Source organism: Dromaius novaehollandiae, chromosome 3 (assembly GCF_036370855.1).
Source record: "Dromaius novaehollandiae isolate bDroNov1 chromosome 3, bDroNov1.hap1, whole genome shotgun sequence".
Classification (NCBI taxonomy): Eukaryota; Metazoa; Chordata; class Aves; order Casuariiformes; family Dromaiidae; genus Dromaius; species Dromaius novaehollandiae.
This window is the reverse complement of record NC_088100.1, coordinates 75,012,127-75,025,103: the sequence shown is the minus strand read 5'-3', so window position 1 is coordinate 75,025,103 and position 12,977 is coordinate 75,012,127. Positions and strand designations below refer to the sequence as shown.

The following is a 12,977-nucleotide window of genomic DNA, read 5'->3' as shown; positions in this document are numbered from 1 at the left end:
TTTTTGTGAATGGCACTATATATTTGCTATTATAGAATGAGGTTTGGGACAAAATACTAAAATGTTTCTTTTGTATTTGTTTCATTCTTCTAGACAATCCCCTCCTCATTGTCAGACCACCTGGTAAGTCTTATTCTGGAATTTTTTCATAAAGTCCATTAAACGTGCAAAGCAACAACACCACCGATGTTAGAAGCATATTAACAGTTTCAGTTATAGGTTTAGGCAGAAACAGAAAGAAATTTATTGTGCTAATTCACAAAGCATTTTCTATCTCAGGGCTCCTTTTTCTGGTCTTTGAAAAGCAATCTCTTACAGATATATTAGATTATACCCTTGATTTTGGCAAGTCTTATGCCTTGTACAACAGCTTTTATTGCTTAGTAATATAAGCACTAGACTGTATTGCTTCTGTATCTGTGTCCTTTAATTGCCTGAGCATAGCTTGAACAGTGTAATCAGTCTTTCCTTTCTCTAGTTGTTATGCTCATCTGTACTGATTGTCGCACCCTTATAAATAAAGAAAGGATTCAAGGATTTGTAACTGAGCTGAATGAGGGGGGTGTGCTGTGAAGCTGTTGAGCATGCTTTGCATTTCCAGGCCTGGTAACTTTACATCCTGCTTGGCTTATTGCACGTTCAGCCCATAATCAGGAGAGCTCTTTTCCTGGTGCTAGGAACAACCTTGCTGACATGGACATTGGTACAGTGACCCCAGGCAATCCAAGCTTTCCTGCAGAGAAGCAGGAAGAAAGGCTTCATGATGATTACTCCCTGTCAGCTTTCCTAATAAGTTCAGCTGGTTAGTTCTGGGACTTTTTGACTACATTGTTTGTGAAAACAATGTCCACTGTCTCCCTCCCTTCTATTTCGTATTATGTATGTTAGTTTATTTCAGTGTCCTCCCAGATGTCTCTGGTGATGTACAGATGACTCTGTTTCTGGCAGTCAGTATGGGAGGCCCCTGAGAGCAGAAAGCTTCCCGTGTCCCTTGTCAGCTTCAGGTTATTTACTGTCAGTTCTTTTGTGGATCTGCTCATGGAAAGGAGGTTTTGGAAGGTGATGGCCCTTGCATTTTTAGTTTCTGCTTCAACTGGACAAAGAGGAAATATTTTTGTGTAGTTGTGATGGTAGAAATAAGATAAACCGAAAAGAGGTAACAGAGCTCTGGGAACCTGTGGAAATGAAGAGCATCTGAAAATTCAGCTCAGCTCTTACAGGAGATACTAGATTTATTCTTCAGGATTGTTGGAGTTGGTCAAAAGTGATGAATAAAAGCAGACTATTCATAGCAATAATATTGCCTTCTAGAAATAGATAGTTCATGGCTTTATTCTAAAGAGAAAGCTATGGCCGAAATCATGCAATCCTTTACCTATGTGACTGATTTCCTAAAGTCAATCCAGTTACGTTTGTGTCCATTTCAGTGGTGTTTTGAGGATTACTGATCTGGATTGATGCTTCTCACATGCAAATGTTTGTAAGATTGGATGCATGTGCTTCATGAGAAGGAGGAAGAATTATTAACGCAAAATCCAAAATTACACTTTAAAAAGGTTCTTCTCAGTTGTAAACTGCCTCAAAATAGCCCAGTGAGAACAAGGCTCTGGTCAGTAGCAAGAAAGAAAACTACCAGTTTTCACAGTGAAAGCTTTTTGTATCATTCTATATACATTAGTACAAGAGCCATTTCAGAAGAAGTTACATTCCCCTGGTTAGTATAAAGCAAATGTTTAGGGAAGCCAGTTAGAACACTGCAAGTTTTGCAATATAATTTAAAAGTTGCCTCCACAATAGTATTCTGGACAGAGGTCCTCAGAAAAGATCTGTATTGTCTTTTACTGTAATCTAATCTGTTTTGATGTAATGTGAGAAAACAAAAGAGAAAAGTGGATTTCTCACTGCGTATTTTTAACAAAATAGCAAGAGTAGACTTTATTTCACAGGCCGTTACTCCCTGCAGTATTTTTAACATCTGTTCTTTAGCAAAAGGATTAAGTTTTGTACTTAATGTTAAAATGCAAGTGATTATTCAGATAATGTCATTGTCTGACCTAAGATCAGGCTCTGTTTAAAAAGGAAACTGAATATATCCTTATCATTAGGTACAGGAGATGTCTTGCTAAAAACAGTGAGACTATTTGTTTACTTAAAACTATAGTTCAGCACATACAACCATATTTTTTACCATTTTAACAGTTCTTATTGACTACTGCCTAGAAGGAATTTAATCAAGTTCCTTGCCTAAACAATTCTTTTTTTTAATATTTGTTCTTGAACTTGGATTTCTGGATATAAAAAGGTCATGCATTAATCTGCTGCAACATTTGTTTTAAAACACATTATGAAATGTTAATCTCAACAAAACTCAGACTAAAATGCTTAAACCTGTCCATAATATTTAATTCTTTTCTTCAAGGTGGTGAACCTATCTGGATCCCATTCACTTTTAAATATGACCCCACTTACTCAGACTGCAGTGGCAAGCAGTATGTGAAACGAACTTGGTACCGAAAATTTGTAGGAGTGGTTCTTTGCAACTCTCTAAGGTACAAGATTTACCTCAGTGATGACCTGAAAGGTAGGCACCAAGATTATTTTTCTGAAGTATGATTAGTTGATGTCATCTCCATTTTCTCACTTTCTTCACTTCTCTCTGAGTCTATGAAAGAATTGTGTGATAGTTATCTTGGAGTCCTTCCCTTGAGAAGTTCAGATGCGATAACCTGGCCACCCTGCTTTTCCACTGACTGCATTGTGCTTATCCCTTGGCATTAGCTTTCAGGCAGAGCTCTTTAAGCAGAAGACAGTGGGATGTTTTGCTTGAAAAGCCTGTATGCATTTATATGCTAAGAAAGCAAAGTGCTTTGTACTGTGAAAACAAAGTTGTGCTCCCCACATATCTCCCTGGGAAGGCTCACACTCGCTCCATAGACGCATGAGCCATGGTTGCATGTAGTGGGATAGAGCTGTATGCCCTAGAGATCCCCAGGGCCGATCGAAGTGGAGAGCAGCAGAGAGGGACACTGGTATTACACTGACTGAGTGAGCACTAAGGCTAAGAGTTAACAGTAACTCTTACCAGGATGTATTTCCTGAGGGATAATGACAAAAACTTTCCATACTGTAGATTCAGAGTACTGAGATTATCTATATTGTAGATTCAGAGTACTGAGATTATTAGACCATGCTAGTGTGTTATTTTTATGGCACAGCATTTGCATTATTTGAAGACAGTGTTTGAATATGTAATAAACAGTTAGGGCGGCAGAACCCACACCATCTATTAGAGCTTTCATTTGAGACTGCTGTCAAACTAATAGCATTGGCATATGGTGCTGTTTTTACTTTCTCATTATGCATTGAGATGACTGGTGTGGTTGAAATTCCTTCCACCTGACATCTGTGCTGCAATGTATTCTGTCCATGGACTTGTAAAATGGGGAATGTTACTGAGCTAGAAAACATTCCTCTTTTCCTTAATTCCCCTTGGCAAAGGTAGCATTCTCCCTCTTTTCAGCCACTGTTTGTTAATTGATGTATTGCTGTTTGTTGCTGTAATACTTAGCTGCTTTCTCCCACGTCTATTTTCCTGGCAATAGAAGAGCATCCCAAACTAAAACAAGACCATCTGTAGTGATGAGTAAAATAATCTGTCCATGTTGCTCTTCAGACACCTTCTATAGCATTGGGGACAGCTGGGGAAGGGGCGAGGACCACTGCCAGTTTGTGGATTCACACATGGATGGGAGAACGGGACCTCAGTCATACATTGAAGCCCTGCCCACCATCCGAGGTACAGTAACACAGGAATGGGATGCTGGCTGGGTGCTCTTTGCCCATCCAAATTAGGGGGTGTGGGAGTGGGGCACAGAGATTGGCTCCTTGTCCGCAGCTGCTGGCACCTCTCTGAGGAGTCCTGCTGATGCAGTAGGCTATGAGATGATTTTGTATACGGTTTAATGGATTGCAAAACCGCAGGGGCTTGTGGGTGTTGAGAGAAAGACAGAAGAAAGAGAGAGAGAGGCATATAATACAAATAATTTACAGGAACAAGATGCAAAAATAGAAAGGAGAAAAAGGTTTATTTCACCCTTTTTCCCGATTATGACATCTGCCTCACTGAATCAAAGGACAGAAACTCTACCCCATGACACGAATGACCAGCTACAGCTATGCAAATAAGGCTTTTGAAAATGGTTTCTGACCAGTTCATTCAGTGCAAAACACATTGGAGAATGTGTTAAGGTCAGACTGCAGGACTTCTGTTATGGCCTGGTAGATCATCTCCATTCTGGTGAAATTCTCTTCGTGAAGCCGTTCCTCTGAGTAAATTGCTAGACTAACATTGCCAAGAGAGTGACAGCTTGCTCTACAAAATGAACCCAATCATGAAAATCCGCCACTCTTTTCAATAAATCGATTCAGATTATTCAGTTGGCTTTAATGGTTTTCATGCTATTTGTTGATATTCTTTTCATGGTGGCCTTACCAGGAAGAAACTGAAGTAGTCACTGACATTTATATAGCACAGAAAAGTACTGCATTTCTCTATTCAAAAGAAGTTAATCCAGTTGTGTATTACTTAGTCTAGGAGACAGAGATACAGAGCACACAGAAATTATATTATTGGCATGATAATCAATGTTTCAGATGTTCCAGTGCATAAACTATGCAGAAAAGAATGCTGTGCCTTTCTTAATGCTTTAAGCAGTTACATTCTTTCTACAGATAAAGGAAAAGGCTATCAGAAGCGGGGGAAAGGGCTTAACTCCATGTTTACTGCATGAAATTCTACCTTTTTGTTTTGTGATAAACTGATTATTGATACTCTCTTAAGCCTTATGAGATAATATGATCTGATGGCATTTTTTGTCCTGAGTGAATTTAAACTGATTTGCAAGCTTCATAAATGCTGCTGAAATACAGCCACTTTTTGCTGTGAAATGCAGAAGCTCTTTGGCAGACCACAGAATTACACAACAGTTCAAGAGATTTTGAATGGTGAAACCAGTCAAAGCTAGAAGAAATACAAAGGGTCAGAGTGAAATCATTCAAGAAAGATCTAAGACAAATACCAGGGCTAATAAATCTCTTCTTGACAAAACGCCCTGGCAGACTGCTTCTTAGTTTTTGTTTTGGTTGTGGGATTGACTCCCATGCCATCTGTTACCTTTGTCAGGTTACTTTGCTTTTATTTTTAAATGCAAATGGGCATTTTTCTCCCTACAGGGTATTACCGGCAGTACCGTCAGGAGCCTGTATCGTTTGGACGCATTGGACACACAACACCCTATTACTATGTGGGCTGGTATGAGTGTGGCGTGCCTATCCCAGGGAAATGGTAGTGGTCTGCTTTCCCATCTCAGGCAGGACACACTGACCATGCTTTTCAGGTGATTTCTACTAGAGGACTATGAGAAGCTGATTCAGAAAAGAGAAAAAAAAAGAGAAATGAGGCAAACCAGTGAAGACCAGCTGCTCAAGAAACCCCTGTCAAGCCAAACGTGGCCCCACTTTATCAGCCAAAATCTGTGGTGCTGCTTGATTTCTCTACTTGGGAGCATGGACAGGATTTAAGTTTGGTGTCCTACCTTCCTTCTCTGGGTCTTTAAGGCACCGAGAGGTGGTTGCGACATGCGCAACCTGTGAAAACTAAAACTGTATTAGTCATGAAAATTTGGAAATCTCTTATATCTTGCGGGAATGACCTAAGCATGCTGTGCTTGCTTAAAGGAATGCTCAACCCTGCCCCTGACCACCAGCGGCGGGCTCGACTGCTGCCCCAGCTGAGCGCAGTGCTGCAGGGCTCCACTATGCAGTCATGCCACCCACCAAAGGCAATATATTCTCCTGAAGACTTACTCTGTGGGTTCACCCATTGCTGGACTAAACACCAGGTCACAATGTAAATTCAGTTTTATATATATATATATATCTCTATATAAATACAGTACTGTACATCTGCAGAAGTACTGCTTAGAGATGCTGAGATTTTCATGTTCACTAGATAAATATGTTCGGAATTTTTATGTAAAAGGTGCTGTTAATTCTTTGAGATATTACTATGCACAATATATTAACCATGGAAAGAGCTGTATTCTTCTTGTGAGTACTGTTGAACTAACATTTGATTTATTGATCAAAGATCTGTTTCAACTTCCTTGGCAGCCTTTGGACTGGATGTTCAATGGGAGTCCATGCCTCTAGCCTTGTTAGTGTGGCACTGTATAGTCCAGCAAAATACTTATCCAGCAGTTTATCAGCATCAGTTAAACTTTCTATCCTTTACAGTTTAAAAGGTTTATTGCAACTTTTCTTTGATCCGTTCTCATCTTACTGGTATGTTATTTATTCCTTGTCAGTATCTTTCACTTCACTCTGCAAAGGCATGGGACAAACAACTTGCAAATTGGAAACTGGTTTTAACTTATTTTCCCCCCAGAAAGAAGTCCCAGCCACCAATTCAACTAGCAGGAAACTCCTTTGACTTTGATCCACCCTGGGGATGAACTGGGGTACACTTCCTCCAAGATACTACAGAAATCTCTTTCATCCAAATCAGAAAGCAAAAGCTGTCTTGGCTGAAGGGCATAATGTTGATCTTAATCAGGCATTTGGATGCTTGCAGTAATACAACATTTTAGTATTCCTTCTGGGCAATTTAGCATTTACAGGTTACTCTGTAACTACCATGGTCTTACCATGTCCTTGTAACACCTTAGCAAGCTTTGCTCAAGTCAGTGAGATTCCAGCATTCTGATGGTCTGGGAGAATAGCAGCACACCTGGGGGACAGGTCCAGGCCCTGGTCCACTGACCACTCTCATTCTAGTGTACGTGCAGTTTAGGACTAATGTCTTTTGAGTTGCTTCCTGTAGTTATTGTAAATTGTATAGGGAGAAAAGGAAACAAAATGATTAAAAGAGCTTTTTATTTTTCACAGTGATCTGGGTTTGAACATTTTAATTGTTCTCAAATACTTTTGCTTCAGTACAGTGCCAAATACATGGTCTTGAAATACAACTTTTTTCCCTAATAAACCTATGATACATGGTTCCATTTCTATTTTATTTTTAATTTCATCCTATTTTGGTCATCTGTGTCAAGTAATCTGACAGACTGACAAATTGTTAGATACCAGAAAGTCTGTCTTGAGAGAGAAGGTGCCACATTTTTTAAGGGAGTGAAAGCATGTGGGTACATTGTCCTCTTCAGAAGGTGGTTATGAACAGCTGGCATGGATTTACCAAGAACAAATCATTCCTGACCAGTCTGTGAACGGGGGAAAACAGTGCATATCATTTACTTTGACTTTTGTGAGGCCTTTGGCATAGTCCCTCATAGTGCCCTTTGGCCAAATTGCTGAGATAGGGCTTAGGTACTTGGACTTTAAGGTAGATGAAAAAATAGTTGGGTTGCCAGGCTCAAAGAGTTGTGATCATTAGTGCAAAGTCCAAATGACAGCTGGATACAAGGGCCACCCCTCAGGGTCAATACTGGGGCCAGTATTGTCTAATGACCTGAACAATGGGATGGAGTGCTCTGCCAGAAAGTTTGCAGCTGATACCAAATTTGACGGAGGGGGAGGAGTGGTTGATGCACTTGGGGGCAGAGCTGCTATTCAGAGAGACCTTGACAGACTGAAGAAATGGGCTGACAAGAACCTCATAAAGTTCAACAAAAGAAATGCGAAGTCTGGGATGTGGGATAGAATAACCACTAGCAGCAGTACAGGCTGGGACTATCTGTCTAGAAAGCAGTTTTACAGAAAAGGGCTTGGGGGTCTTTGTGGATAAGTTGAATATGAGTCCTCCAGAGATCCCCTCCAACTTTATTCAGTGATAATTCAGTGACTTTTTACAATTCCAGAGGATATATCCAATAAAAATTTTATTTTTTATTTTATTAAATCAAAGTGATGCCTTGGCCCACAGCCCAGTCTTTAGCTGGTGTGAATGGGACTTGTGCCAGTGACTTGAAAGAGCAAGGCCCAGTTGTTCTAGCTGATGGTTTGTCCTACTATTTAAAGGTGATATTCCCTACCCAACAGTCAATGCATTCTGCATTTTCTCCTTCAGAGGCCACAGGTGTGTTTTGTTTTTTCGACTGCAGAGATCTGTTGCCTTCATTTGCCTGCTGGAAGTACCCTTGTCCCAGTCCCAGTCCCAGTATGGTGATGTCCCCATGGGTGAAGAGCTGAGGCTGTAATTTCCTTTCTGCAGCCTCAGCCAAGTAGCAAGTGGGACATGTTGAGGGTAGGGGCTGGAAGGCTCTGCACACTGTTCCTACCCAGTGTAGACCTTCTGGGTGACTAAACAAGCCAAGGTGAAGTCAGCAGTAAGACACAACAGAGAAATGCATGAAATGCTGTGGGATATAGTCTGTTCCCTTCACTCCAGGGTCTGGATAAGTCCTCTGTGCTGTATGAGGTGATCAGACTAACATATTTACATCCTCTGCCCAGTGAGCAGGGTCGCTCATTATTGTGATAGCCAGTTTCTCTAAGAGATGATGCTGTTTTGTACACTGCTCTTTATTTATCTAAGAGGTGGCAGGATTAGAGAGGTAACCAAAGCCATGTGGATTGGGAAAGCCACTTCCCATCTAGAGCCTCTCTCCAAGCTCCTGGCAATGCCCTGACCATGGGGCCACCTTCCCCTTTCCTTACTCCTTCCCTGCTCTCCTTGCGAGAAGCTGTTCCTGCAGCACGAGGAACAGTATGTCTGGTTGGAGGTAAACCTAGTCGCAATCTACATAGCTGTACAGGCTTCTGACTGCATTATGTGGCAAGTGACATTGTACTGCTCTGAATGGTGCTAATGGGAGAGGAATGGGTCTGTCCCTCCACTAGCTCTCCTCCCATGACCCCTTTCTGGCAAATCCGCATCTGCATCTGGTCTCCAAGCCATCGGCGCCAGCTCGGAGAACGCTGTGTCCCTTCGCAGGCTCTGACTGGTGTTGCACCAACACTGTCTTCTTGTCTGAATGATCCTTGAGGGAATGGGATGGAGGAGAGGGAGGATCCCCACAGAGAAAATCTACACAGCTTGTGTTCTCATTGCCTCTGGTCCAAGTCTCTGCAGGGCAGTGAGACATGAAGGCCCTGCCCAGTGTGGGAATTCTATAAAGCTGAAAAATAAAGGGAGAAAAATACAAAGGGTGAAGGGAGCGGGAAGAATAAAGACAGGCAAAGGGGTTACTTGAAGTATTGTCTGGTCCTGGTCAGTTCCAGATGCTAATCTCCAATCACTGTACCATATTTTTGTGAGAACTGGGATTTCTGCCTCAAAGGCAGCAGTAACAATCACCAGTATGTGAGAAATGGGTTCTTCAGGGTGGTCAGAGCCCAGCATGGGGACCCAGGATGTGAACAGAAGAGCTCTTCAGTGATGAAGGAAGCATTGGGTGTCATTTGGAAAGATAGCTGAAGGCCTTCACAGGAGGTCACCCAGCCCACTGAACAATTTAAAACCTTCCTTGTGGTTCCCTCCCTGAAAGAAGCGATATCATTTTCTGGACCCAAACTGCATGTCCTTTTTTCTAGGCAGGCAGATAGATATTATTCATGTGAAGAACTGCCTTCCTCTGAGAGAAGAGAATGAGGTAAACACCAAAGAAAATGAGGTCAATGCTGCAGCAGCCCCGCTCTGCTTCCAAGGCAAGGCTGGCATCAGTGAATGTCTAAAAAATACCATTCCTGGAAAGTGGCCAGTCTGCCTGAGGAGCCTTAACTGGTAACTTTTGAAAACAAAGCCATGCCTTGTGTTGCTGCTCTTTCTCATCATGCTTTTGTTGCCAATAAGGCAGGAAGCACTCCTGCAGGACTTGTGCCACATCACCGTGCCAATTGCACCACAACAGTCAGTGAAAAGTACTGTCCTGATGGGAATGAACACTGGGAGCAGAATAAGGACAGAATTGTAGCTGATGTGTGAAAATCATGGTGTCAACATCAAGAAGTCAAATGTCAAAGGCAATGGCAACAGCCTTGGGGTCTTGTCCTCAGGTGCTAACAGTTGCCATTGCTCTTTAATGCTGGTTATGTTGCTTCTTTACTCAGCTCTGAACACAGTCTGAACAGCAGAAGTGCGTAGGGAACTGCCACACAGCTCCCACCAGAGAAGCAGCAGCATGCCCTTGTGGTGATGATTGCCAGTCACATCCTGTGCAGCCTTAGCAAGGACATAGCAGGTTCAGCAAAGTAATTATCCTCCTCTATTCAGCACATGTGAGCCTGCACATGGAGTCCTGTGGGCCCCTCAATATGAGAAAAACAGGAGTGAATTAAGGAGAGGGTCACTGCAATGGTACAGGGGGTGGGAGCACATGACATGCAAGAAGAGGCTGCGAGCTGGGTTTGCTCAGCCTGGAAAGGTAAGGCTTGGGGAGGGAGGATCTAATTCCTGACTTCTACAGCCAAATGGGGGTTATAAAGAAGATGGAGCCAAACTTTTTTTGAAGGCACACAGTGAAAGGACAAAGGGCAAGGTGCATGTTGCAAACTGCAACAAGGGAAATTCCAGCAAAGTATTAGGAAAATATTTTTGCCATGGAGGTGGTCAAATATTGGGACAGGGGCCCAGAGAGGTATGGGAAACTCCATCCCTGGACATACTCATAACTTGACTGGGCAGGATTCTCATAAGCCTGTTCCTAATCTGATATTGACCTTACTTTAAGCAGTAGCTTGGACCAGATTTCCAAAGATTCCTTTCAGCCTGACGCAGTGTGCAAGTTTTGACTAATTTCAACCACTACACCATGCAACCAGCCAGATAAAATCAGAACCAAAATATCATAGATGCAAAGCTCAAACTCAAAGAAATTTTCATATTGGACTTACTTATTGGACAAAAATTATTACAGAATCACAGAATTGCTGAGGTTGGAAGGGACCTCTGGAGATCATCCAGTCCAAACCCTGCTCAAAGCAGGGTCAGCTAGAGCAGGCTGTTCAGGCCTGCATCCAGGCAGGTTTTGAATATTTCTAGGGATGGAGACTCCACTACCTCTCTGGGCAACCTGTGCCAGTGCTCAGTCACTCTCAGTAAAAATGTCTTTTTCCTCATGTTTAAATTGAATTTCCTGTATTTAAATATGTGCCCTCTGCCCCTTGGTCTTACTGGATGCCAGTGAGAAGAGTCTGGCTCCATCTTCTTCATTCCCCTTCCCTGCCCCCATCAGGTATTTATACACATTGATCAGATCCCCCCCCCAGTCTTCTCTTCCACAGGCTGAACAGTCCCAGCTCTTTCAATCTCTTCTCCTATGAGAGATGCTTCAATCCCTTCATCACCTTCATGACCCTTTGCTGGATTTGCTCCAGCATGTCCACATCTCTCTTGTGTGGGAGCCCAGCACTAGACACAGCCCTCCAGCTGTGGCCTCACCAGAGCTGAGTAAAGGGTAAGGATCACCTCCCTAGACCTGCTGGCAATGCTCCTCCTAATGCAGCCCAGGAAGCTGTTGGCATTGCCCTTCGCCTGTCTTACTTTCTCAGCTATCTCTTTCTTGGCTCAGTAGTATCTTATTAGTGAACATATTTCTCCCTTGCACCTCACAGGCCCTACACATGTGTGGAGTCCTGTATCCATTAGCTTCCTTGAGTTCTAACAATTTCACATGTAAACATGCAATTGTCATCTGTCAAAGCATGAGTTAGGGTCTTGGCCAACACTGTCGCACTGAAGGCCAGGCATTGATCTCTCCTTGGTTGTAATCATTCTTCTCTTCCTCCCCTTTGTTCTCAAGGGAGAAGGTATCCCTGGATGGAGAAATCAGCAGTAAAAGAGCCATTTCAAAATTTTCAGATATCCTCTGCATATATAATTGGCCAAGTCTAGCTTTCATGGCTGATTACTGGATTGGATGTGTGTCTTTCTGCTTTTTTTTTTTTTTAACATCTTTGATTAAGAAAATATTACTTGCAATATTTATTTGTTGTATTTGTTGGACTGTTGAGTTTTCATCTTGCCTGTGACTGAGTAGTATATGTATGCTTCCATGCATCACACATTTAAGTGAAAATTGTGACCATATACTGTGTGGTAAGGGGGGAAAGGAGCAAAATGCAGCCTGCAAGTAAAAGGTATTTCAGTCAGTCCAAGTGCCCATCACAGGCATGGCCTGATACCTCTGTGCCCTGAGTGGTAGGACACTGAGTAGCTCCAAGCCAGACAATTTGTTAGAAGCTGGTGCAATGTAGGCAGCCTGTTCTTCACTGTCCCTGGTGCAGATTGAACCTGGGCAGAGCACAAAAGATTATTGGAACAGAAGAGCAGAAGAGTACAGTTTTGTGCACACACACACACACACACACACACACACACACACACATTTCACAGGACAAGGAGGCCAGGCACCAGGCTTACAGAGCAGGTGATGCTTTTGAGGGCACAACTTTCAGATTTCAAAATGAACAGGTTAAGAGAACTTGGCCCTGTGAGCTGAGCTGCAGCCAGTGCTAAAGCAGATATTAATTCATAGTTGAGTCTGTTAGCATTGCACTAGTCAACTGATGAGCGTCTCGAGGAATCCGGAGAGGTGTGCTGGAAAGCATTTCCTTGCAATGGGGTAATCTGGGCCTTTAGCTCTGTCCATGAGATCATAATGATGCATTTTCTTTCAGAAACCAACACTTCCATTAAAACAAAATTGCAATCTTATTTTCTTTTGTAAATAGAAGTTGCAATTTAGCTCTCAAATGAAAGTGTGAACATTTCTGAGGGTGTGAGGGAGGCTGTGAGGGGAAGAGAGTGAAGGAGAGTAGTCTCTTAGACTTCTGTGAGGAATTTCTGAGTTCAGCCTCTTGCAGTGAATAGTTCCCACACATGCCTTCCAAATGTGACTTGTGCAAGCTCTCAGCTGCATCTCCCTAGCAGGTCACATGTGAGCGTTGGCCATGCGCTCACGTTTGTGCAGTAGGCCTCTAGATGGCAGGAGCTGCTATTTGGCCAGGCTTTGCAGCAGGTCCCT

The 12,977-nt window shown here is 42.6% G+C and overlaps 1 protein-coding gene across 2 annotated transcripts in view; it reads left to right on the top strand.

The window, feature by feature from the left end:
* The window catches only part of FNDC1 (fibronectin type III domain containing 1), an 81,624-nt gene extending 74,568 nt beyond the window's left edge, over positions 1–7,056 (top strand). For both annotated transcript variants that reach the window (XM_064509209.1, XM_064509207.1), the window contains exons 17-20: positions 94–123; positions 2,420–2,581; positions 3,674–3,796; positions 5,233–7,056. In XM_064509209.1, coding sequence (XP_064365279.1) covers positions 94–123; positions 2,420–2,581; positions 3,674–3,796; positions 5,233–5,348 — 431 coding nt within the window. In that variant the 3' untranslated portion in view covers positions 5,349–7,056. The remainder of the gene's footprint in view (positions 1–93; positions 124–2,419; positions 2,582–3,673; positions 3,797–5,232) is intronic.
* The last annotated feature ends 5,921 nt before the right edge of the window (positions 7,057–12,977 follow it).